The following is a 25,267-nucleotide window of genomic DNA, read 5'->3' as shown; positions in this document are numbered from 1 at the left end:
AACATTGTTGAAATTCTGCATTTCCATCTTCATGTTTTAGGATTAATATTGAAAGGTTACAGATTCTTAGCTGGATATCTTGTCTTCGAACTACCCGCAAAAAAATACTCAAATCTCCAGTAAAGATGACCACCTTGCCAACAACTTTTTTAAAATGCGCTTGTCTTAAGAAAACTCAGAGCATTCCGAACCACTTTATAGTCTCTGGTTTCTGAACAAAATATGTCTTCATACTCATCGCTTCTTTCATAAAATGTTGATTTGCATGCAAGTCAGAACAAGATACTTTACAATTTAAAATGGCCGTCTCTTAAGTATGAGCGAATGTTTGCATGTCAGACTCTTAAAACCAATATTAATAGGGGATCTCACTCATTAAGTATGAGTGTTCATAAGTCGGGAGCATCCAAATCTTTCTACCCACTGATATTTCTTCATTAATTTACGGGATGAGAGTGTCGCTGGGTAGGCAGCATTTATTGCTCACCCCTAATTGCCTAGAGGGCAGTTAAGCGTCAACCATGTTGCTGTGAGTCTGAAGTCACACGTAGGCCAGACCAGGTAAAAGATGGCAGCTTCTTTCCCTAAAGGATATTAGGATTTTTCCAACAATTGGCAATGAATTCATGGTCACCATTAGACTCTTAGTTGCAGATACTGTTTGAATTCAGCTTCCACCATCTGCCATAATGAGATTCATACCCAGGTCCTCCGAACATTATCTGGGTCTCTGTATTAACAGTCTAGTAATAACACCACTAGGCTATTGCCTCACTCATGGCGCAAAAGCTGACTTAACAGCAGATAGACTTCACGTAATTTTGAGAAAGTATAAAGGACTTTGTTTTCAGAATGTGATTACAACATTGATTTCTGCTATTTACTTTCTCAACTCCAACATGTTTTGTATTTTTATTTAACAGCAAACGTCTTGAAAACTGAAGGTTTAACTTCGCATCTATCCACCAATTTCATTCTTGATTGTTTAATCAGAATTCCAGTGAGACTCTGCAAATTGCTCCTACAGAAGGTAGCCTGCTGTTCTTGGCTTGTAATGCTTTAATAATGTAAAATCACAGAATTGATGCAATAATTAACTTTTGATTGTAAATTGTTGTGTACAACATTCATTTATTGTTTGCATGAATGGTAATGTTTGCAAAGTAGATCTGTCGAAATGCCCAAGTGATCAGTCTTCATAGGCCTAAATTGAGAGTGTGCATAGTTTTTTGACCACAGTACATCGCCAGCTTCTGTTCTCATTTATTGTTAGTGATTCTGCAGCTGAGACTAGTTATAACATCCTTCTTGCTGTCCCCTTGTAAATCAAGGAGCAGCAAACCTGAGATCCTCTGCTCTGTGTGCTTCAGTACCACAGCCATAAGGCTTAAAGACCAGCTTTGGAATCACTCATCATGCCCGTTTTTGTTGCATTGGCTGGAGAGAAATTAGTGGGAGTTCATTCACTCAAAATTTATTTGCTTTGTGCTTTTTTCTGCCCTGTATAAACTTTAAGCAAAAAGTTTAAAAAGTGGCAATGTAATGAAGTACCTGTAGTAATTTTGATTGTACTCTGATTAGACTTGTGGAGCTGTGATATGATGATTCCCCACCTACTGCCCTCACACCTACCCCCCTCCATCCTCACTGATGTCCTAAGTCAGAAGTCACACGACGCCAGGTTATAGTCCAACAGGTTTATTTGAAATCACAATGCCCCAAAAGCTTATGATTTTAAATATACCTGTTGGACTCTAACTTGGTATAGTGTGACTTCTGAGTTTGTCCACCCCAGTCCAACACTGGCACCTCCACATCATGGCTGATGTCCTATGACAATAATGTTGTATCAGCACATTAATGGGCAGAAAGTCAGTCCAGCTTTGCTTCTCCTCACTATTCTGTTCCCTGTTTTTGTGAAAGAGAGGAGATAATTAGTACTGGTGAATCTGTGTCCTATGGACCTTGATTTTATTTATTACTGAAATTGAAATAGTCTCCTTGGAGGATTCATATTTTTTTTTATGAGGTACTGCAAGCGGGATGTTAAAGATTAAGTGGAGATTCATATCTACTTTTTAAAAACTTTATTGTTTTAATTTTCACTCCTCTTGTACTGAAAATGTTCGTAAGGTAAATTATGTTTATAGTGGATGCAACAATCAAAGTCATTTCTGGAGGCTATGTCAGTTTGTCTCAAAACGAGGTACGAACAATCATGTGTAAAGATCCGCTCAAATTACAGGTCAAGATCCACTGGTCTATGCTGCCTGTCACATACAATTGTGACACTGTTGGCTTTACCATACACATGACCCCTTCCGTACCTAACACATTGTGCTCCCTTGGCAGCAATGATAAAACAGATAGAAACGCAGGCCATTTTTAAGGTGGAGACAGATCTCTCCAAACCCCTTCGATTAGGAGAAGACTAGAATCTTAATAGTTTTATTCTAGCTTCACTTTTACACAAGACGATTTCTGCCTTTGTCAGAAGCAGCTATTTCTCTATCTGCACTGCTGCTTATAACATAATAATATTAATCATCTGTAATTATGAAATTCATTCAGTCAAAGGTTTATAAAATGAAAATAGAATCTGAAGCGTAGCCAATAAAATACTGGAAACACTGTAAATTGCAGATATTCCTGGAGCCATTTTCAAGAGTGATTGGACAATCTGAATCAAAAGAACTTCTGCTTCAAGCAGCGAGATCCTCCTCCAGGTATCTGAATCGATTACATGAACTGGGAATTCTTCTGGGCATCACAGAATGGATGAAGGACTATCAAATCAAACTGGATCCAGCAAAACTCTCAAAGCTTACATCAAAAGCCACAAAGGTGAATCCTAGCAATGTCAATGGCTGAATTCTTGTATGTTTTTAATTAAAAATAAAGTGATAGAAATAGATTAGCATATAAGCGAAATCCATTCTGATTTAGGGAACCAGAGGAAAATGTGTCATGTTTCAGATCTTCATGGATTACTACCGTGGTTTACAAGAGAAACTGCAAATCTTGTTAAGCGGAAGAAGGAGGCTTATGTGATGTTGAGACGTGATGGTTCAGATGAGGCGATGGACAGCTACAGATTAGCCAAGAAGGATTTAAAGAGAGTTAAGAAGAGCAAGGAGGGGACATGAGCAGACTTTAGCAGGTATATAGAGAAGAACCCTAAAGCTTTTTAGAGGTATGTGAGGGATAAAAGGATGACTAGGATAGGAATAGGATCCATCAAAGACAGAAGTGGGAAGTTATGTGTGGACCCTGTGGAAATTGGAGAGGTGCTAATTGAATATTTCTCATCTGTTTTCACTCAGGAAAAGGAGAATATTGTGGAGGAGAAGAATAAGATACAGGATATTAGACTAGAAAGGATCGAGTTTAGTAAGGACGTGGTGTTATCAATTCTCGAAGGAGTGAAAGTAGACAAGTTCCCTGGGCTGGATGGGATTTATCCGAGGATTCTCTCGGAAGCTAGGGAGGAGATATTGGAGTCTTTGGCTTTGATCTTTGAGTTGTCATTGTCTACAGGTTTAGTACCAGAGGACTGGAGGATTGCAAATGTTCTGCCCTTGTTCAAGAGGGCAGTAAAGATGACTCAGGTAATTATAGACCAGTGAGCCTTACTTCTGTTGTAGGAAAAGTTTTGGAAATGGTTATAAGAGATAAGGTTTATAATCATCTAGCAAGCAACAGTTTGATTGGAGATAGTTAACATGGTTTCGTCAAGGGCAGGTCATGTCTCTCAAACCTGATGGAGTTTTTTGAGAAGGTGATCAACCATGGGGATGAGGGAAGGCAGTTGACGTGGTGTACATGATAAGGTTCTACATGGTAGGGTGTTGGAGAAAATGCGGAGGCTTGGGATTGAGAGTGATTCAGCAGTTTGGATTAGAAACTAGTTTTCTGTAAGAAGGCAGCGAGTGGTGATTGATGGGAAATATTCAGCCTGGAGTCTGGTTACTAGTGGTGTGCCACAAGGATCTGTTTTCGGACCACTGCTGTTAGTCATTTTTATAAATGACTTGGACGCAGGCATAGGTGGATGGGTTAGTAGATTTGCAGATGACACTAAAGTCGTGAAGTAGTGGACAGTGTGGAAGAATGTTGCAGGTTGCAGGAGGATTTGGATAAACTGCAGAATTGGGCTGAGAGGTGGCAAATGAAGTTCAATGCCGATAAATGTGAGATTATTCACTTTGGGACGAATAACAGGAAGGCAGAATACTGGTCATTGAAAAGATTCTTGGTATTATGGATGTGCAGAGGGATTTTGGAGTCCATGTACATAGATCCCTGAAAGTTGCCACACTGGTTGACAGTGTTGTTGAGAAGGTGTGTTTGATTTTATTGGTAGAGGTATTGAGTTATGTAGCTAGGATGTCATGCTGCAACTATACAAAACACTAGTGTGGCCTCACTTGGAATATTGTGTGCAGTTCTGGTCGCCCCATTAAAGGAAGGATGTGGAAGCATTGGAAAAGGTGCAGAGGAGATTTACCAGGATGTTGCCTGGTCTGAAGGGAAGCTCTTATGAGGAAAGGCTGAGGGATTTGGGTCTGTTCTCATTGGAGAGAAAACAGCTAAGAGGGGATTTGATAGAGACATACAAGATGGTCAGAGGATTATAGATAGTGTGGACAGTGAGAGTATTTTTCCGAGGATGATGATGTCAGCTTGTACAAGGGGGCATAGCTACAAATTAAGTGGTGATAGATTTAAGACAAATGTCAGAGGAAGGTTCTTTAACTCAGAGAGTGGTAAGGGCGTGGAATGCCCTGTCTGCCAGTGTAGTTAACTCAGCCACATTAGGGGCATTTAAACAGTCCTTGGATGAGTACATGGATGATGATGGGATAGTGTAGGGGGGTGGGCTTAGACTAATTCACAGGTTGGCGCAACATCGAGGACCGTTTCTGTGCTGAATTGTACTATGTTCTTTGTACTATTGTGTATTTCAAAAATGTTTTAAAAAATTGATTTCCAGCAAGATTCCATGATATTATTTTTATTGAATAACAAACCCTCATTACAGACTTCAGTTTGAGACTTCTTTAATGACGAACCACTTGATTGTATCTGAAATCTATTCTACAGTGGGGGTAACTGCCTGACAGATTCACCAAATACTTGGTTGAACAGCAGTCCTCCTGATTGACACTCTATTTTTGGGCTTAAGGCCAGTTGCTGGTAACTCCTGAAGAACCCTTTATAAAGTTTCACCTGCCCGTCGGCTGAATCTTGAGTGTATCTTGCAGAGAGGTTATTCAACATGAACAGAGACAAGGGGCTGGATGTTTGATATGCAAACCTTCCTGCCTCAGTCTGTCAGACTCGATTTACCTTGCAGGAAGGTATGTTTGAGCCAGTTGCAGATTCGAGGCAGCCAAAAAGACTGCTGAGGCAAAAGCTGCTTAAAAGGCCCATCTTGATTTTCTGGGATTTGTCCCAGTTGTTTTGCTGAGTAGGGTCTCAAGCTGTTACACCACCAATTCCCATGCCTGTTCATGCCAACCTTATATCCTTGCACCCTCCATACTAATGCACTCAGTAATTACCATGTGCAGACCTTGGGAATTCTTATTGAGGTTAAAAAAGCATAGGTTTAAATATTGATTACCGTTTTGATTATGTAAACTAAATATTGCCATTCATGAAAGCTTATTTAAAATGTTTAAGTCCTCAAATTAATCATTATTTACAAAAACAAACAGACTTGTATTCATAACCCCACATCATAGATCACTAATCTTTCAATAATAATCTCTTTGAGCTATTAATCAGACTGAACATAGAATCCCCTGATGAGATTATCATAAAGGAGCCAAATCTTAAAAATGACAATAACAATAGTCCTTAGAGTGATGTCAACAAACAGTGCTGGAACAGATTATTTTCAAGTCTCAATGACATAGGCAACTTTTAAAGGGCAATGAATTTAAACATAGTTCTAGATTAGTGGTGCCGGAAGAGCACAGCAGTTCAGGCAACATCCAAGGAGCAGCGAAATCGACGTTTCGGGCAAAAGCCCTTCATCAGGAATAAAGGCAGAGAGCCTAAAGCGTGGAGAGATAAGCTAGAGGAGGGTGGGGGTGGGGAGAAAGTAGCATAGAGTACAATAGGTGAGTGGGGGAGGGGATGAAGGTGATAGGTCAGGGAGGAGAGGGTGGAGTGGATAGGTGGAAAAGGAGATAGGCAGGCAGGACAAGTCCGGACAAGTCATGGGGACAGTACTGAGCTGGAAGTTTAGAACTAGGGTGAGGTGGGGGAAGGGGAAATGAGGAAACTGTTGAAGTCCACATTGATGCCCTGGAGTTGAAGTGTTCCGAGGCGGACGGTGAGGTGTTCTTCCTCCAGGCGTCTGGTGGTGAGGGAGCAGCGAAGGAGGCCCAGGACCTCCATGTCCTCGGCAGAGTGGGAGGGGGAGTTGAAATATTGTGCCACAGGGCGGTGTGGTTGATTGGTGCGGGTGTCTCGGAGATGTTCCCTAAAGCACTCTGTAGGAGGCGCCCAGTCTCCCCAATGTAGAGGAGACCGCATCAGGAGCAACGGATGCAATAAATGATATTAATGGATGTGCAGGTGAAACTTTGGATGTGGAAGGCTCCTTTAGGGCCTTGGATAGAGTGAGGGAGGAGGTGTGGGAACAGGTTTTACAGTTCCTGTGGTGGCAGGGGAAAGTGCCAGGATGGGAGGGTAGGTTGTAGGGGGGCGTGGACCTGACCAGGTAGTCACGGAGGGAACAGTCTTTGCGGAAGGTGGAAAGGGGTGGGGAGGGAAATATATCCCTGGTGGTGGGGTCTTTTTGGAGGTGGCGGAAATGTCGGCAGGTGATTTGGTTTATGTGAAGGTTGGTAGGGTGGAAGGTGAGCACCAGGGGCGTTCTGTCCATGTTACGGTTGGAGGGGTGGGGTCTGAGGGTGAAGGTACGAGATGTGGACGAGATGCGTTGAAGGGCATCTTTAACCACGTGGGAAGGGAAATTGCGGTCTCTTAAAGAAGGAGGCCATCTAGTGTGTTCTGTGGTGGAACTGGTCTTCCTGGAAGCAGATATAGCGGAGGTGGAGGAATTGGGAATTTTTGCAAGAGGTAGGGTGGGAAGAGGTGTAATCCAGGTAGCTGTGGGAGTCGGTGGGTTTGTAAAAAATAAAAGTCAGTATCAAGTCAGTCGTCATTAATGGAGATGGAGAGGTCCAGGAAGGGGAGGGAGGTGTCAGAGATGGTCCAGGTAAATTTAAGGTCAGGGTGGAATGTGTTGGTGAAATTGATGAATTGCTCAACCTCCTCGCGGGAGCACGTGGTGACGCCAATGCAGTCATCAATGTAGCGGAGGAAGAGGTGAGGAGTGGAGCCGGTGTAATTACGGAAGATCAACTGCTCTACGTAGCCAACAAAGAGACAGGCATAGCTGGGGCCCATACGTGTGCCCATGGCTACCCCTTTGATCTGGAGGAAGTGGGAGGATTCAAAGGAGAAATTGTTAAGGGTGAGGACCAGTTCGGCCAAACGAATGAGAGTGTCGGTGGAAGGGTACTGTTGGGGACGTCTGGAGAGGAAAAAACGTCTGGAGGCCCTGGTCATGGCGAATGGAAGTGTAGAGGGATTGGATATCCATGGTGAAGATGAGGCTTTGGGGGCCGGGGAAACGGAAGTCTTGGAGGAGGTGGAGGGCGTGGGTGGTGTCTTGAACGTATGTGGGGAGTTCCTGGACTAGGGGGGATAGGACAGTGTCGAGGTAGGTAGAGATGAGTTCAGTGGGGCAGGAGCATGCTGAGACAATGGGTCAGCCAGGGTGGTCAGGCTTGTGGATCTTGGGAAGGAGGTAGAACCGGGCAGTGCGGGGTTCCTGCACTGAGGTTGGAAGCTGTGGGTGGGAGATCTCCTGAGGTGATGAGGCTCTGTATGGTCTGGGAGATGGGGCAGGAGGAAGAGGTGTCCTCGAGTTGGCGTTTGGCTTCAGCGGTGTTTTTACCAATTCAAACATAGTGTCAAGTGTCAAAATGCTGACTTCCACCCTGCAGGTTAAAGCCTGTTGTAGTGAAAATTTGGCCTGATTTTGAACTCAGTGCTGACAGCAGCTCACTCTGCTGCTGATTTAGGATTTTCCTCATGTGGTCATACCCCATTACCCCCTTCCTTATCAGCAAGATGGGATCAGAAATGGAGCCATTTTTTTAAAGATCTGTGGAATCACTGGAAAAAATTGTTCGATGGAGCTAATTGCCTGTATTGAACCTTGATAGATTGATGAGACCTTTAATTGCATATCCCATATCGTGGATTTACTGTATAAGAGTCATCCAACATTCTTGGTCATGGTAGTTTAAAATATTGCCATGTGTCAGAAAATACAACCAAAGTTGCAGAGGAATTTTGGCTCACTTTTAGGAGAACGAAAATGAATTCTAATGAAGAGTGTAATTTGTGATGCAGGCAGTGGACTCTGTATTGGTGAGCAGTGGGTCTTCGCTTGCAGGCCTGAGTGAAACTGAAGATTCCGATGTGGCCAAGTCTGAGTCTAATTCAGAATGCAAAAGTGCATCAATCAGTTCAGGTAAGACACATTTTAAAGCTATGTCTTCTGAAGGCATTGCAACATACATTTTATTACTGTGTTCTACCATAAGCTTAGCTCTGAACACCATTGAACGTGCACAGTTTCTAGCAGAAGTCATTGTATAAACATTAGGAGTGAAAATACTGCCGAAAACAAATCCTGGGTAGAAGGCAGCCAGTCAGTTTTATTTTATGTAGATATCTTGCCCGGCTCATATTTCAATTGAGTCATCCTTGTTCCTTGGGTCCCACTAGGAGTCCATGGTGAGACTATTTTTCCAAGTTATTTATTATTTATTCCAAGTACTGTTAACAAATTAACATTGTCTCTTTCTTTTATAAAATATAAATTGCATTGGCTTTTCCTCTCATCCAGTGTAAAGTGACGTTTATTTCTGGTTTTTATGTGGGTGGTATTGGTGCAACTGGATTGAGTATTCCTGCACCAGAAGGGAGTGCTGTTCCCTTAATCATTGCCCGGATATTTTCTAACCAGAGATGTTCTTACACACCTCTGGGGCTGGAAGGAACACTCCCATTGCACCCACAAAAGCCTCAATTTAATCATTGTCCATACTTTCTAATCAACCTGTTCACAGATGGTAATACACACCTCTGGCTTTTCCCAGGTCTCCTGTGTCAGAGGTAGGGGCACTACTGCTCCACCACAAGATCCCTGAATGTGTTCAACCAGAGTTCCCTCAAGTGTTCCAAGATTAGTTGGAGCACTCAGTGGTGTTTTCTAATCGACTAGTTCAGAGATGTTATGACACACCCTCTGGAGCAGGTGAGACTTAAACCCAGGCTTCCTAGCTCAGTGGTTGGGGCACTACCATTGTGCCACAAAGGCCCCAATTTAATCACTATTCAGTGTCTCCTAGCTGATAGCTAATAGGTGTAAAGGTCAGCAGGAGGTAGGATTGAACTTGGCTGTGGTGACGCAGAAGTCAAATAGCCAGCTCATGCCCAGCTTCAGGCTGTAGTAGTGACCCTATCCTCTTCCCGGTGAGATCTGTATGATTGGCATCAAACCACCTGCAGAATCCCGTCCCAGACTAATTTGAGGGGGAGCTGAAAGAACAGCCAACGAAGGACTAGAACATACTGCAATTCTTAAATTGGGTTTGTGTTTTTTTTCTAAACCTCACAGATGATGAAGTGGATCAGGAAAGTGAGAAGTTTGTGCTTGCAGATGAAGTGAGTGACCAACCACCAAGTGACGAGAAAGTGTCTGACCACAGCAGTGACATCATGACCATAAACAGTGCTGCACCAGCTTCGAGTGATGTAACAAATAAGGAGCAATGTTCAGCTGGCATTGCCAATGAGGAAGAGAGTGTATGCAGAAACATCATTGAGAGCATCAGGTCTGTATGTATTCGATGACACTAAAGTAAAATTATGAGTGCTGCTGTAGAAGTGGGATTGATTGTAATTTAAGATAGTTACTGCTCAGGACTGTGTGTGGGACTTGGTAGGAGATAAGTTGGCAAAAGAAAAAGCTCACAAATGAGAAATCAATTCCTTGTCCCAACCCCATGTTAAGGGAGGCAGACTTAAGGGTCTAAATGAAACGGGGAATGGAGGCAATAGCAAAGAAAACGGATTAAAATATCCCTAAATATTTAATTTCCAGGTTTGAAAAACCTTTATCAGCTAATTCCTCACCATTCTCTGCCCTGGTTAAAGTAATTAAAGCCGGTGAATTGAAATGAGAGATTCTGTGTCCTCTGGTTCGGCCTCTCAAGCAACAAAGCTTATTGTATGTGCCTGCTCTATAGTGACAAAACTTCAGTACCCAGAATAATCGGCAAAATGAAGAGATCTGTACAACTGAAAGCAAGCTAACCAGTGGGAGTAACCAATGAGCTCCAAATTGCCACTCGCCAATTTAATTTCTAATTGAAGTCAATGGAAACTACAACAGGAATGATGTGTTGTGGGCGATTGATGATTTTGCCTCTTTGACATAATTTCCCATGTTAAAGTCAGCCGTTATGTTCAATGGTAAACCAGTGTCTGTGGTGGGGACATTGAACAAAACAGCACTTTGACATTTATCTACTTCTCTCCTTCTGTGGGACGTTCTGCATATCTCCTTGTGTGTCCAAGTTTCTATTCTGCTTCATCCCCTCCCCTCAAACTCCAGAACAAATGGAGCCGTAGCTCAACCCCTCTGAGATCATTGCATAGACATATCACAAGATCCTTCCAAGTTAGGAGCAAGAGGTTATAGGATCTGTGTCCCTTTCAGAATTTCCTCTCAATCTTGAATAATTATTAGACCATAAGAAATAGGAGTGGAAGTAAGGCCATTCGGCCCATTGAGTCCACTCTGCCGTTCAATCATGGCTGATGGGCATTTCAGCGCCACTTACCCGCACTCTCCCTGTATCCCTTAATTCCTTGTGAGGTGATAACGGGTTAAAAACTCTAGGGCTGCAGTTTCATCCCCAGATTTAAGTCCTGACTTTTGAAGCACTGAATTAATGAATGAGTAATTTTAATTATTTATGCACATTGCTTAGGAAAAATGAATTTGGCATTGGGATTGAACTAAATGATGAGGGGAAGAAGTTGATGGAAGTTCACCAGAATCGATTGGGTAGAAGCCTTGAACGCTTGTCCACAGAGTTGTACAGTAAAGATACACATTTTGTCTTGGAATTGATACAGGTAAGATATACCAGTTCACTTGGTCGGTTTCCTGTTTAGTCACTCCAGAGTTGATGTTTATTTGTAGAAGAACTATTCCTTACCAAAATAACTGTAAATAATTAAAATTTCATCTCTCAAAATTACTGCCTTCCCCTATTTCAGCTGTCACTGTCCTTGCCCCCACCAACTCCTACCTCACCTTTGCCCTATGTTTCTACAACACACTCTCACTGAATTAACTGTGCAGAGGCCAATATCCCATCACCAAGTCATCTTTCATTTATTTGTGCACAGTACATGGGCTGTGAGCAGCCAATTCAGAGCCAGGCCCTATCATGAGGAGACCATCTGAATCTCCTGTTTATATCAGTCAACCAAGGTCCTCCGGTTGGACCAAGTCAACAACCCCAGCCAGGGATCTCATAGTCAGAGATCCAGCTGACTCCAGTCATTACATTCACATGAATGAGGGTTGTGATTAAGTAACTGTCTCCCAAGTCTCTATTCTGTATAGTGATCATCCTCAGGAGGTACGTAGAAAGCAGTTTGAAATAACATTCCCACTTGCTTGATAATTCCCTCAAAAGATTATCCAGCATTTTGCTCTGAATCGCATGCTTTGGATTAAATTTTGACAAGTAATGTTGGTTTAACACAGAGCAACCTGTATTTTGGAATGAAAACGTTTCAACTGTGTCTCCCATTTCTTCCTAGAATGCGGATGATAACAGCTACCCACCTTCCAGTGATGGTTCTCCCAGCCTGCTGTTTGTGGTGGAAAAGGAATGCATCATTCTCCTGAATAACGAATGTGGTTTTCAGGAGAAGCATATCCGAGCAATTTGTGATGTTGGCTGCAGTACCAAAGGGAAACATGAGTATGGCTACATAGGTAGGAACTTGTGGACTGGAGTGGTCCTGACTGATGTTTGGCAAATGGTTTTGAATGCAGCCGAAACCAAAAAATACAAAATGATGCATTGCACACAGCTAATGAAACAGTCAGTTGGAATGCTGAATATAGGTGTTAATAAGCACTAAAGAAGAATCAAAGCGCAGTAAGATTGAATGAAGGGGCATAGTTCTAAGGTGAAAGGCAGAATATTTGGAGAGGATTTGAGGAATTTTTTTTTTAGAGACATAGAGATGTACAGCACGGAAACAGACCTTTCGGTCCAACTCATCCATGCAGACCAGATGTTGTAGATAAATCTAGTCCCATTTGCCAACACTTGGCCCATATCCCTCTCAACCCTTCCTATTAATATACCCATCCAGCTGCCTTTTAAGTGTAGTACCAGCCTGCACCACTTCCTCTGGTAGCACGTTCCATACATGCACCACCCTCTGCATGAAAATGTTGCCTCTCTGGTTGTTTTTAAATATTTCCCCTCTCACCTTAAACCTATGCCCTCTGCTTTTGGACTCCCCCACTCTAGGGAAATGATCTTGTCTATGCTCCTCATGATTTTATAAACCTCTATAAGGTCACCCCTCAGCCTCCGACGCTCCAGGGAAAACAGCCCCAGCCTGTTCAGCCTCTCCCTGTAGCTCAAACCCTCCAACCCTGGCAACATCCTTGTAAACCTTTTCTGAACCTTTTCAAATTTCACAATATCCTTCTGAAAGGAGGGAGACCAGAATTACACACAGTATTCCAAACGTCCTGTATAGCTGCAACATGACCTCCCAACTCGATGCACTGACCAATAAAGGCAAGCATACCATTTGTTCATCCAGACAATGGTGGTAATCTGGATTGCACTGCCTGGGAGGGTAGTTGAGGCAGGAAACTCAAACCTTTAGAAAATATTTAGATGAGCACTTGAAATACATTAACATTCAAGGCTAGGGGCCAAGTGCTGGACTGTGGAATTAGTGTAGATTTTCTCAGTGCAGACCTGATGAGCTGAAGGGCCTCTTCTACATTGTACAGTTCTATGATTCTGCTCTTCAAGGAACAAGAACTGATGTAGTACTCATGTGCATCTAGTCCACAAATACTGAACTTTTTGTTAAATAACTAACAAAAGGGGGGGTAGATATAGGACTGATGTTAGGGGTAGGTTCTTCACTCAGCGAGTCGTAAGTTCATGGAATGCCCTGCCAGTAGCAGTAGTGGACTCTCCCTCTTTATGGGTATTTAAGCGGGCATTGGATAGGTATATGCAGGATAGTGGCTTAGTGTAGGTTAGGGGTGCTTTGATCGGCGCAACATCGAGGGCCGAAGGGCCTGTACTGCGCTGTAATGTTCTATGTTCTATGTTCTAAGAATCAACCAATTTACGAACCATTTTTTTGTTTTTCCCCCAAGTCCTAAATCATTCTGTTTCCCACCCACCCCAGATTCAGGGTTTTTACTGAGACAGTGCGTTGGCCTGTATTGCGACGAGTTTACATATTTGTGACCTATTCCTTTATATTCAGTATTTTGTCGGAATAATTGTGTTCAATTTTTGTTTTTCTGGTCTTCCCGCTTATATAGATAGAAACAATGGGATTGGTTTATTTGCCCTCCATTTAATTGCAGGAATATTGTTCGCATCTGGTACATGTAGCTGGTATGACTTATTTCAGTCTGACTACAGCAGTTTAACCTCAGTCATCTGTTTGTTACATTCCATCTATACTTGTTTACCCTGTAATTCTCCCTCAATTGAAATGATCTCTGAACAAGTTCCTGTTTTAATTTTTATTTCTTCAGGTCAGAAAGGTATCGGATTTAAATCTGTTTTCAAAGTCACAGACACCCCAGAGATTCACTCTAATGGTTTTCACATATGCTTTAACAAGCATAGTGGTCCAATGGGATACATCCTTCCTCACTGGATTGATGATACAAGGCCTGTCAACTTAATGGGAACAGAAGCTGAGAAAATAAGGTAATATTTACTACTTGGGATCCAAAGATCAGTTGTGATTTTTTTTAAAAATCTGTTTCCCTTAAATAACAGCTTGAGAACATGAGAACCAGGAGCAGGAGTAGATCATCTGGCTCCTCAAGCCTGCTCTGCCATTCAATCTTTTCATGGGCTCAGCTCCACTTACTATAATCTTTAATTTCTTTACTGTTCAAAAATATATCTGTCTTTGCCTTAAAAGCATTCAATGAGGTAACCTCAACTGCTTCACTGGGTCGGGATTGTTTCAGACTCTCAACCATTAGGTGAAGAAGTTCCCCCTCAACTCCGTTCCAAATCTGCTGCACTTTATTTTGAGGCTACGCCCCTAGTTCTAAATCACGCAACACCAGGTTAAAGTTCAAAAGGTTTATTGGAGCGCTGCTCCTTCATCAGGTCGCTAGTGGAGTAGGATCATATGACACAGAATTTATAGCAAAACATTGGAGTGTCATACTCTGATGCGATATATTGAACAAATCTAGATTGCTGTTAAGTCTTTTTTGTTATGATGGGTTGCAGGTTTTGATTCATTGATATGTAAATCACAGAATTTCTTTCAAGTCATATTCCTAAGTAGTTTAAGGGTATATAAGAAAAGGTGACATCTCAGCTCAGATAAAGCTGTGAGGTTCGAGTCTGTATGTATTCCAATCTTGAGTCAGACCGGTTCTGTTTCCAAAGAAGGAATTTATAAAATGTCTCATGGATTATAAAAAATAATGACCGCCAACAGATTGTGTACTTTTTGAACAAAAAGAGACTGTATCTGCAAATTCACACATAGACCTTTGTGTGTGTGTGTGTGTGCGTACATGTAAGGGACAATCCCAACACATACACAGCACCTGTTCAGATGAGGAGGAATGAGACAGACACCTGAAGGTGCTGAAGGATGCCCTCATAAGAACAGGGTATGATGTTTCAACTCATCAATCGCTTGTTCCGATGTGTCACAGCGAGTAACTGTACTGACCTCCTCAGGAGAGAGACATGGGATGTGACCAATAAGGTCTCCTTCGTTGTCCAGTACTTCCCAGGAGCAGAGAAACCACACCATGTTCTTTGCAGCCTGCAACACATTATCGATGAGGATGAGCATCTCGCCAAGACCTTCCCTATGCTTCCACTTCTTGCCTTTAAACAATCATCAAACCTTAAACAGACCGTTGTTCACAGCAAACGGCCCAACCTTCAGGACAACATCAACCACAACACCATACAGCCCTGTCATGGTAACCACTGCAAGACATGTTAGAGTGTCGACATGGATACCACCAATACACATGGGGACACCACCCACCATGTATGTGGTAGGTACTCATGTGACTTAGCCAACGTTGTCTATCTGATACGCTACAGGCAAGGATGCCCCAAGGACGAGACCAAGCGGATGCTACGACAACGGGTGATTGGACACTGCGCAACAATCGCCAGACAGCGATGTTCCCTCGCAGTTGGGGAACACTTCAGTGGTTGGGAGCATTTGACCTCGGATCTTCAGGTGACCTCCAAGTCAGACTTCAGGATACGTAACACCACAGAGTGGCCAAGCAAAGGATGAGGACTGTCTCAACTGGGACCTTGTGTTCATATCACACTACAGCTGACTCCATTAAAGTATGCACTTTCACACATGCACTCACACGCATGCACACATACACACACTCTTACATACTCATACACTCATGCAGACCCTCTCTCATGCAAATGCTCTATCTCAGGCACACACACACATCCCCCCACACTTACACCCATGCATACACCCCCTAAGCGGGCATATACTCCATCACACTCAACACACACACTCTATCAAACACGCATGTGCACACACACAAATTCTCACGTGCATGCGCACATGCACATTCTCACACACATAAGCACACATGCACTCTCTCCCTCTCTCTCTCCCTCTCTCTCACTCGTGCACAGGCACATATATGTCCATGGGGTGAATTTGCATTTGTAGAATTGTATTTGCAGATATGTTCTATTTTGTTTGAAAAGTACACAATCTGTAGGCAGTCAATATTTTTTAAAATTCATGTGACATTTTATAAATTCCTACTTTGGAAATAGAACTAGTTTGACTCAAGATTGGAATACATACAGACCCGAACTTCATACCTTTAAAGCATTGTCTGAACTGAGATGTCACCTATTTTTCATAAATCTCAGGAATATAACTTGCAAAAAGTTCTGTGATTTACATATTAATGAATCAAAACCTGCAACCGATTCTAAACGATGAAAGATGTAACAGCAATCTAGATTTGTTTAATATATCGCATCAGTGTATGACACTGATCTTTTGCTATAATTTTGTGTCATATGATCCTACTCCACGAGCTACCTAATGAAGGAGCAGTGCTCCAAAAGCTAGTGCTTTCAAATAAACCTGTTGGACTATAACCTGGTGTTGGGTGGTTTTTAACTTTGTCAACCCCAGTCCAATCCAAACACCTCCACATCATCACCCCTAGTTCTAGTAACATGTCAGGAATTTGGAAACTGTGGATGGATGAAAGTTAAAAGAACTTAGTTGTTCAATGTTAAGTGTATGGTCAGGACTCCAAGATATCAACTTCTAAACTCTGCTAATGAGGAAAAATGAAGATAATTTAGTACAGGTGAATAAATTATAGTGCTATGTTGTTACTGTTGTAAACTCATGAGCAATGTCCTGAGCAAGGATGTTGACAGATTTGATCAACATTAGGAGGAAGCTGCACATGATGGATCCAGGAAAGCCAAAAAAGGAGGGCAATTCTTAAGGAAGAAAGATTGAAAAACATACAGTGAATGAAAGTAATGAGTTTGTGGAATATTTGGGAAACAGGATATCTCTGATGCAACCAAGAGAAAGTGTTCCAAATCTCATTAAAGTCAAGATAAAGAAAATTGATCTGGATATCCCAGAGTGCATTACAACTAATTAGTTTGTAGTTCAGTCGAATTAGTGTTTTAATGCAAGAAATGTGGCAGCTAATCTGCATACGATGATCTCTCAGTCGAATCATTCATAGCATCCCTACAGTGTGGAAGCAGGCCTTTTGGCCTATCCAATCCACACCCACCCTCCGAAGAGCAATCCCCTACAAAGAATGAAATAAATAACTCAGTCGTCTAGATTTTACTGAGGTGTAATTATCATAAAGACAGTGTCTGAACATGATATTGTTCTCTTGGAGTTGGGGGAGTTGCTTTGTATCCTTTAAACCACATAGTGGAGATTGGGAATTTTGAGTTGCGCTGTTTTGGGAAGACGCTAATCAGAAGCTGATTAGTTCCTGGGTTGAGGTTTGCATTGGATGGGGGAGGCAGCAGAGAGGCAGGGGAAGTCTCTCCATATGCAAATCTCCACATGACTGATTATGGTCATTCACAAAGGCCTGGGAACTATTGGCCTGTCTGCTTGTTGTCTTAACAATGGAGATTAGAGAATTTCTGACTGTTTGTCTGTTGTGACACACTGAACAATGTTCTGGATTCATTGAGATTTTTTTGCACAATTCTAATTCCTCAGATGGACAACAAAGATAGTCCTGCCATTAAAGTCACAGAACCAACAAGCGCAGAATCTATTCCATGACATAGACCCATCGTTGCTGCTTTTTCTCCACAGACTTCGTTCCATTACAGTCATTAACAAGGTGAGCAGTGTAATGCCAGTACAACATTTATTGGTGAATATAAATTTAGGACAGTAAATGGCTATAAATGTAGAGACAATTTCTTTATCAATTGACATGGTCGGTAAGAGTTTTAAAGTGGAGCTTGTTATGGATAAGATTTTGCTATAAATGTGACTGAATCCAAAACACCTTACACACAAACATATAAAACACATTCATTACAAGCCACATAAAACACATTGCATGCAAAATACAAGACAGGAGCAGGCTGCTTCACAATTTGATAAGATTGCAGCTGTTCAGTATTTGGGAATGTGGAATTTAAAACACCTAAAAACCAAGAACACTTGATTCTCCTGCCTAATAAGAATCAATACAACTCTGTCTTAAAAATATTTAATAACCCTGCATTCACCACCACCTGACAGAGTCAGTTCCAAAGTTGCACAACCTCCAAGTGAAAAACACTCTGACCTCTCATTTGAAAACAGTTCCCCTCATTCAGGACTGATTCCTAAGAGGAACCATCCTTTCCATGTCCACCTTGTCAAGGCCATCAGGATCTGATACACTTCGATGTTTCAACCCCAAACTTGTGTAAACTCCAGTGGAAACAAGCCTAGCCTGTCCAACTATTCCTCATAAGACAACCTACTCATTCCAGATATCAGTGGGTTCTTACCACTAATCAATTATATAATTGGTTAGTTGTAAGAGCCCACTGATGTTCTTCAGTGAAGGAATCTACCATCACGACATCTAGCCTACATGTAACTACAGACTCACAGCAATGTAGACACTTTTTAACTGCCTCCAGGGCAATTGGGGATGGGCTACAAATGCTGGCCCAGCCAGTGATGCCCTCATCCCATGAACAAATTAAGTATATATATAATGTCCTAACCCCAAGAGCATGGGCTGGTACCTTGCACAGTATCTGTTTTATGTGACACTTATCAAATGTCTTTCGGATTCCATCAATTGTTTTTTCTTTAACCCATTCTTTAACCCATTAACCTTAAACACCCACACTGTTCATTTCATCCTGAAAGAAGTTTAATATGTTTGATGAACGTAATTCCCTTCTAGAAATGTAGGAATTAGGCATAAGCCATTAGCCCATTGAGTTTGCTTTTCCAGTCCCTTAACCCATGCCTTGCTGAAAAACAATGTGTTCTGACCAGGTAAAAGCCCAGGATCTCTGGGTGAGTCGTCAAGATTTCAACAATAACATACTGGAGGTGAAACATAAAACTGGAACTGATCGATGGCTGGTGATCAAGAAGATTCTAGATGCAAGGAAGGCAAGTTATTCACATTTAAGCAATTTGACCTGCCCTGCCATGTCATGGATTCATAGAAATATACAGCATGGAAACAGACCCTACTGTCCAACTCATCCGTGCTGACCAGACATCCTAAATAAATCTGTGTACAGTGATAACAGCTAATAAAGAATTGACGCTCTTTGTTGTGGTTCTGTTCACCAAGCTGGGAATTTGTGTTGCAAACGTTTCGTCCCCTGTCTAGATGACATCCTCAGTGCTTGGGAGCCTCCTGTGAAGCGCTTCTGTGATCTTTCCTCCGGCATTTGTAGTGGTTTGAATCTGCCACTTCAGGTTGTCAGTTCCTCCAAATGGTGGAGGAAAGATCACAGAAGCACTTCACAGGAGGCTCCCAAGCACTGAGGATGTCACCTAGACAGGGGACGAAACGTCTGCAACACGAATTCCCAGCTCGGCGAACAGAACCACAACAACATTTGAGCTACAAATCTTCTCCCAAACTTTGAATTGACGCTCTTCTTTGTGAGGAGTACTTTGTAACATTACTTTCCTGCTTTTTATTAAGGTGGGGTGTAGTCTATATGTATCTGACGTTGGGCCAGATAGCAGTGTTTTTACCTTGGTGATGAGATTCTGGTTGTAGCTGATAACACCTTAAGACATAATTGCGGAAGTCAGGCCAATTAGCCCATTGAGTCCACTCTGTCATTTAATCATGGCTGATGGGCATTTCAACTCCACTTCCCCGCACTCTCCCCGTATCCCTTAATTCCTTGCGAGATCAAGAATTTATCAATCTCTGCTTGAAGACATTTAATGTCCCGGCCTCCACTGCGCTCAGTGGCAATGAATTCCACAGGCCCACCACTCTCTGGCTGAAGAAATGTCTCCTCATTTCCATTCTAAATTGACCCCCTCTGATTTTAAGGCTGTGCCCATGGGTCCTAGTATCCCTGCCTGACGGAAACAATTTCCCAGCATCCACCCTTTCTAAGCTATGCATTATCTTGTAAGTTTCTATTAGATCTCCCCTCAATCTTCTAAACTGTAATGAATATAATCCCAAGATGCTCAGCTGTTCATCACATGTTAGGTCTACCATTCCAGGGATCATCCATATGAATCTCCACTCGGCATGTTCCAGTACCAGCATGTCCTTCCTGAGATGTGGGGCCCAGAATCGGACAACACATATCAAAGGCACTTGTTTAGTGGGGAGTTGGTGGGTTTTTAAAACTGTGCTTCTTATTTAACCCTTTGGTTTTACTTGGCCAACACACATAGCCAGTAAATCTATTAGCACCAGTAGTATGGAAAAGGTGGTGGACGCTGTGGTTCTGCATTTGACAATGAGAAGCAATGCAATCTGTGCCAACAGATCAGTTAACTATTGGCTGTAAGAGTCAAAGAGTGTGGTGCTGGAAAAGCACAGCCGGTCAGGTAGTATCTGAGGAGCAAGAGAGTCGATGTTTCAAGGATTCCTGATGAAGGGTTTATGCTTGAAACATTGACTCCTGTTCCTAGATGCTGCCTGACCATCTGTGCTTTTCCAGCACCACACTTTGTGACTCAGATCTCCAGCATCTGTAGTCCTCACTTTCTCCTAACTACTGGCTATCCTGGAATGCCCTATCTCTGTATACAGATTTTGCTAATTGCATTAGTTGTAAATAATTATTTTGCAAATGTACAGTGTAGGAGATGGTGGTTTCAAATCTACTTTCACTATCTTATGCTCTGCATTTTGAAATCTCAGTTTTTATTACCTGGGCAAAGTTCAGTTAGACCATAAGACCATAAGACATAGGAGTGGAAGTAAGGCCATTCGGCCCATCGAGTCCACTCCGCCATTCAATCATGGCTGATGCGCATTTCAGCTCCACTTGCCAGCGTTCTCCCCGTAGCCCTTAATTCCTCTAGACAACAAGAACCTATCAATCTCGGCCTTGAAGACATTTAGCGTCCCGGCTTCCACTGCACTCCGTGGCAATGAATTCCACAGGCCCACCACTCTCTGGCTGAAGAAATGTCTCCGCATTTCCGTTCTGAAATGACCCCCTCTAATTCTAAGGCTGTGTCCACGGGTCCTAGTCTCCTCGCCTAACAGAAACAATTTTCTAGCATCCACCTTTTCAAAGCCATGTATTATTTTGTACATCTCTATTAGATCTCCCCTTAATCTTCTAAACTCCAACGAATACAATCCCAGTATCCTCAGCCGTTCCTCATATGCTAGACCTGTCATTCCAGGGATCATCCGTGTGAATCTCCGCTGGACACGTTCCAGTGCCAGTATGTCCTTCCTGAGGTGTGGGGACCAAAACTGGACACAGTACTCCAAATGGGGCCTAACCAGAGCTTTATAAAGTCTTAGTAGTAAATCTCTGCTTTTATATTCCAACCCTCTTGAGATAAGAGACAACATTGCATTCGCTTTCTTAATCACAGACTCAACCTGCATGTTTACCTTTAGAGAATCCTCGACTAGCACTCCCAGATCCCTTTGTGCTTTGGCTTTATTAAGTTTCTCACCATTTAGAAAGTAGTCCATTCCTATATTCTTTTTGCCAAAGTGCAAGACCTCGCACTTGCTCACGTTAAATTCCATCAGCCATTTCCTGGACCACTCTCCCAACCTGTCTAGATCCTTCTGTAGCCTCCCCACTTCCTCAGTACTACCTGCCTGTCTACCTAACTTTGTATCATCGGCAAACTTCGCTAGAATGCCCCCGGTTCCCTCATCCAAATCATTAATATATAATGCGAACAGCTGTGGCCCCAGCACCGAACCCTGCGGGACACCGCTCGTCACCGGCTGCCATTCTGAAAAAGAACCTTTTATCCCAACTCTCTGCCTTCTGTTAGATAGCCAATCCTCAATCCATCCCAGCAGCTCACCTCGAACACCATGGGCCCTCACCTTGCTCAGCAGTCTCCCGTGTGGCAACTTATCAAAGGCCTTTTGAAAGTCCAGATAGACCACATCCACTGGGTTCCCCTGGTCTAACCTACTTGTTACCTCTTCAAAAAATTCCAACAGGTTTGTCAGGCATGACCTCCCTTTACTAAATCCATGTTGACTTGTTCTAATCAGACTCTGCTCTTCCAAGAATTTAGAAACCTCATCCTTAATGATGGATTCTAGAATTTTACCAACAACCGAGGTTAAGCTGATTGGCCTATAATTTTCCATCTTTTGCCTTGATCCTTTCTTGAACAAGGGGGTTACTACAGCCATCTTCCAATCATCCGGGACCTTTCCTGACTCCAGTGACTCTTGAAAGATCTCAACCAATGCCTCTGCTATTTCCTCAGCAACCTCTCTCAGAACTCTAGGGTGTATCCCATCGGGGCCAGGAGATTTATCAATTTTAAGACTTTTTAACTTTTCTAGCACTATCTCTTTCGTAATGGCAACCATACTCAACTCAGCCCCGTGACACCCTTTAATTTTTGGGATATTACTCATGTCTTCCACTGTGAAAACTGACGCAAAGTACTTGTTAAGTTCTCCTGCTATTTCCTTATCTCCCATCACTAGGCTCCCTGCATCAGTTTGAAGTGGCCCAATGTCTACTTTTGCCTGTCGTTTGTTTCTTATGTACTGAAAGAAACTTTTACTATTATTTCTAATATTACTGGCTAGCCTACCTTCATATTTGTTAGAGGTTAGTATCTGTCCCACTGGAAAGAGTGGAAGACTTTGGAGATCTGGAAGCTGATCTTTCAGCTTGGGTCAAAACTGGGAAGTATTTGGAAACTTACTGTGCAGTAATGGAGTCCATTTCCTGTTGGAACACAAGACTGAGGAAGCAGAGTATACTGTTTGTAGAGTCCTATTGAATGAAGCAATTTTAAAGTGAAGCAGGGTCATGCAGAATGGGAACAGATCCTTCGGTCCAACCAGTCTATGCCAACCATAGTCCCAAACTAAACTAGTTCTACCTGCCTGCTCCTGGCCCCTATGCCTCCAAACCTTTCCTGTTCACACACTTACATAGAAATATCTCTCAATGCTTTGAAATTGAATCTTGTATGTTTGCAGATTAAAGACAATGTGGAACTGACTGAGTTGGCTCTTGCCTTCAAACTTAACACAGAGAAGCAGAAACTGGCTGTTAGATGCCTGCCAGAGAAACAGCCTGTGTTTGCCTTTTTACCTCTCAGGAGCTTCGGTTTCCGCTTTATAATACAAGGTATTTGTTTCATTTTAATTTTTACCAAGGCTTATCTGCCAGAGTTTTCCCATGTCTCCTAAAGCATCCATTTAAGATGCCACAGAATTTATGGAGCAAATTCATTGATACTACACTCAAAGAGATTCCAAAACTAAAGGGAGAGACTTTAGTTTCACATCTCTATTTTTGATCTTCATTCATAAAGTCATAGAGATGGAAACAGACCCTTTGGTTCAACTCATCCATGCCAACCAGATATCACTATAGACCTCCTCGTCAAGAGCGAAGGCTTGGTGAATTTATCGATACATCTTTAAAGTCTCAAACTGGCTTATACAAATCCAGATTTGAATTCTATTGTAGGTCTATCTTACAGGAAAAGTGAGCACAATCTGTCTCTAGGGAACACATTTTAAAAGCCCTGACAGGTTACATTTGCAAGTGGCTTGGAAAGAATTAAATCATTTTTGCTTACAAAATCTTTTAATGGGTAATACACAAGTATTTCCCAGCCAGTGAGTTATATCTGAGATGCTATCACTGTTATACACATCCAGACTACAAATAGCTAGTGAGCTGAATGCTTGATTAATCTGTTTTCAGTGCAGAGGGACTTAGCCAGGATAATTCCCCTACTGCTTCTCCAGCATGTCATGAGATACTTTATGTTCAGCTGATCAGTTTAACATCTCGTCAATATCTACCATCTCCAATAATGCAGCGTTGTTTCAGTAATGCATTGAGGTTCCAGCCTAGACTGTTTTCAAGTCCTGAAACTGTGATCTGACTTTGTGTAACCAACTGAGACATTCCTTCAGTGATTGGTGTGAAATCTTTAACTGTTGCTATTGTTGAGGAGGAAACAGATTCAAGTGATATCTGTACATAGAGACTGAATCAGTGAAATAAATCTATGCCCAGATTGAACTAGTATTAACTATAATAGTATCATTGACAGTACATTTTAAGAGGCAAAAGTGAGGACTGCAGATGCTGGAGATCAGAGTCTCGATTAGAGCGGTGCTGGAAAAGCACAGCAGGTCAGGCAGCATCCAAGGAGCAGGAAAATAGACGTTTCAGGCAAAAGCCCTTCATCAGAAATGAACGTTTTAAGAGACAATTTTCCAAGATTGGAAAGGAATGCCTCAAAAAAAGAAAGTTTTGGGACTGAGAATCCTCATAAATTGATTGTAAATCACTGATCCCTAAACAACTCCATAAACATTGGTGTTTCTATTTCTAAATGCAAGTAGATAAACCAAAACTGATTTTAATAACCAAGTACAGAATGTTTATAATTCCAAATTAGATTAGATTTTGATCAGTTGTTTTAAAGCTAGTGTTTAGAGTTGGTACTTTGTAAGTAATACCATTATTACCATTTGTAAGTAATACCACACTGGTTTCCACAATGGAGAAACCTAGACCACTCCAAGCTGCCTTAGAGACAGAGTTGTTTTTAGGTTATTTTCAGATACTGCTTGTATTATGCCTGGCTGGTTAGCTGTAGTGTGATACAGGAGGCTGAGGGTGGTGAGGAGAGAAAATATACTTTTTCTCTAAAATGAATAACTTACCATTATCCTAATGTGACCAGTTTTCTTTCTGTCTTGTGCATCCTGTCTGTTAAAGTGCATGTGGCCTGATGTGAATTACTAAAGGAGTCTGCATAACTAAGAGGGACCATCTCATCATTCAGAGTGATCAATGATTTCAGATTGGAGACTACAGTGTGACTGGCTCCACCAATTTCTATTGTTTGGCCTTGTAAGGTTTTTAAAACTTTGAAAAATCTTTCTCTTTCTTTATCCCAGGTGACTTTGATATTCCTTCCTCCCGTGAAGATATTGACCGTGACAGTTTGTGGAATCAGTGGCTGCGTTGTGAAATCCCACAGTTGCTTCTGGAAGCGATGGAAACATTCAAAGTAATTACTGAATTTTTTTGGTTTTTTAAATAGCGTAGTGTTTAGACTTAAAATGTTGAAATTTGAAACTGATGAACTTTATATTGAAAATAAATAGATACTCATGGTACTAGGTTTGAGT

At 42.1% G+C, this 25,267-nt stretch overlaps 1 protein-coding gene across 5 annotated transcripts in view; it reads left to right on the top strand.

Annotated features, from left to right (window-relative positions):
* The window catches only part of LOC140464153 (uncharacterized), a 145,003-nt gene that overhangs the window by 63,986 nt on the left and 55,750 nt on the right, over nucleotides 1-25,267 (top strand). For all 5 annotated transcript variants that reach the window (XM_072558944.1, XM_072558943.1, XM_072558945.1 and 2 more), the window contains 11 exons: nucleotides 924-1,030; nucleotides 2,644-2,844; nucleotides 8,440-8,560; nucleotides 9,713-9,929; nucleotides 11,091-11,238; nucleotides 11,935-12,112; nucleotides 13,925-14,102; nucleotides 17,647-17,773; nucleotides 18,940-19,059; nucleotides 23,087-23,237; nucleotides 25,034-25,146. In XM_072558944.1, coding sequence (XP_072415045.1) covers nucleotides 924-1,030; nucleotides 2,644-2,844; nucleotides 8,440-8,560; nucleotides 9,713-9,929; nucleotides 11,091-11,238; nucleotides 11,935-12,112; nucleotides 13,925-14,102; nucleotides 17,647-17,773; nucleotides 18,940-19,059; nucleotides 23,087-23,237; nucleotides 25,034-25,146 — 1,661 coding nt within the window. The remainder of the gene's footprint in view (nucleotides 1-923; nucleotides 1,031-2,643; nucleotides 2,845-8,439; nucleotides 8,561-9,712; nucleotides 9,930-11,090; nucleotides 11,239-11,934; nucleotides 12,113-13,924; nucleotides 14,103-17,646; nucleotides 17,774-18,939; nucleotides 19,060-23,086; nucleotides 23,238-25,033; nucleotides 25,147-25,267) is intronic.

Source organism: Chiloscyllium punctatum, chromosome 39 (assembly GCF_047496795.1).
Source record: "Chiloscyllium punctatum isolate Juve2018m chromosome 39, sChiPun1.3, whole genome shotgun sequence".
Classification (NCBI taxonomy): domain Eukaryota; kingdom Metazoa; phylum Chordata; class Chondrichthyes; order Orectolobiformes; family Hemiscylliidae; genus Chiloscyllium; species Chiloscyllium punctatum.
Note: the sequence above shows the minus strand (reverse complement) of the source record. Positions and strands in the feature narration are given on the sequence as shown.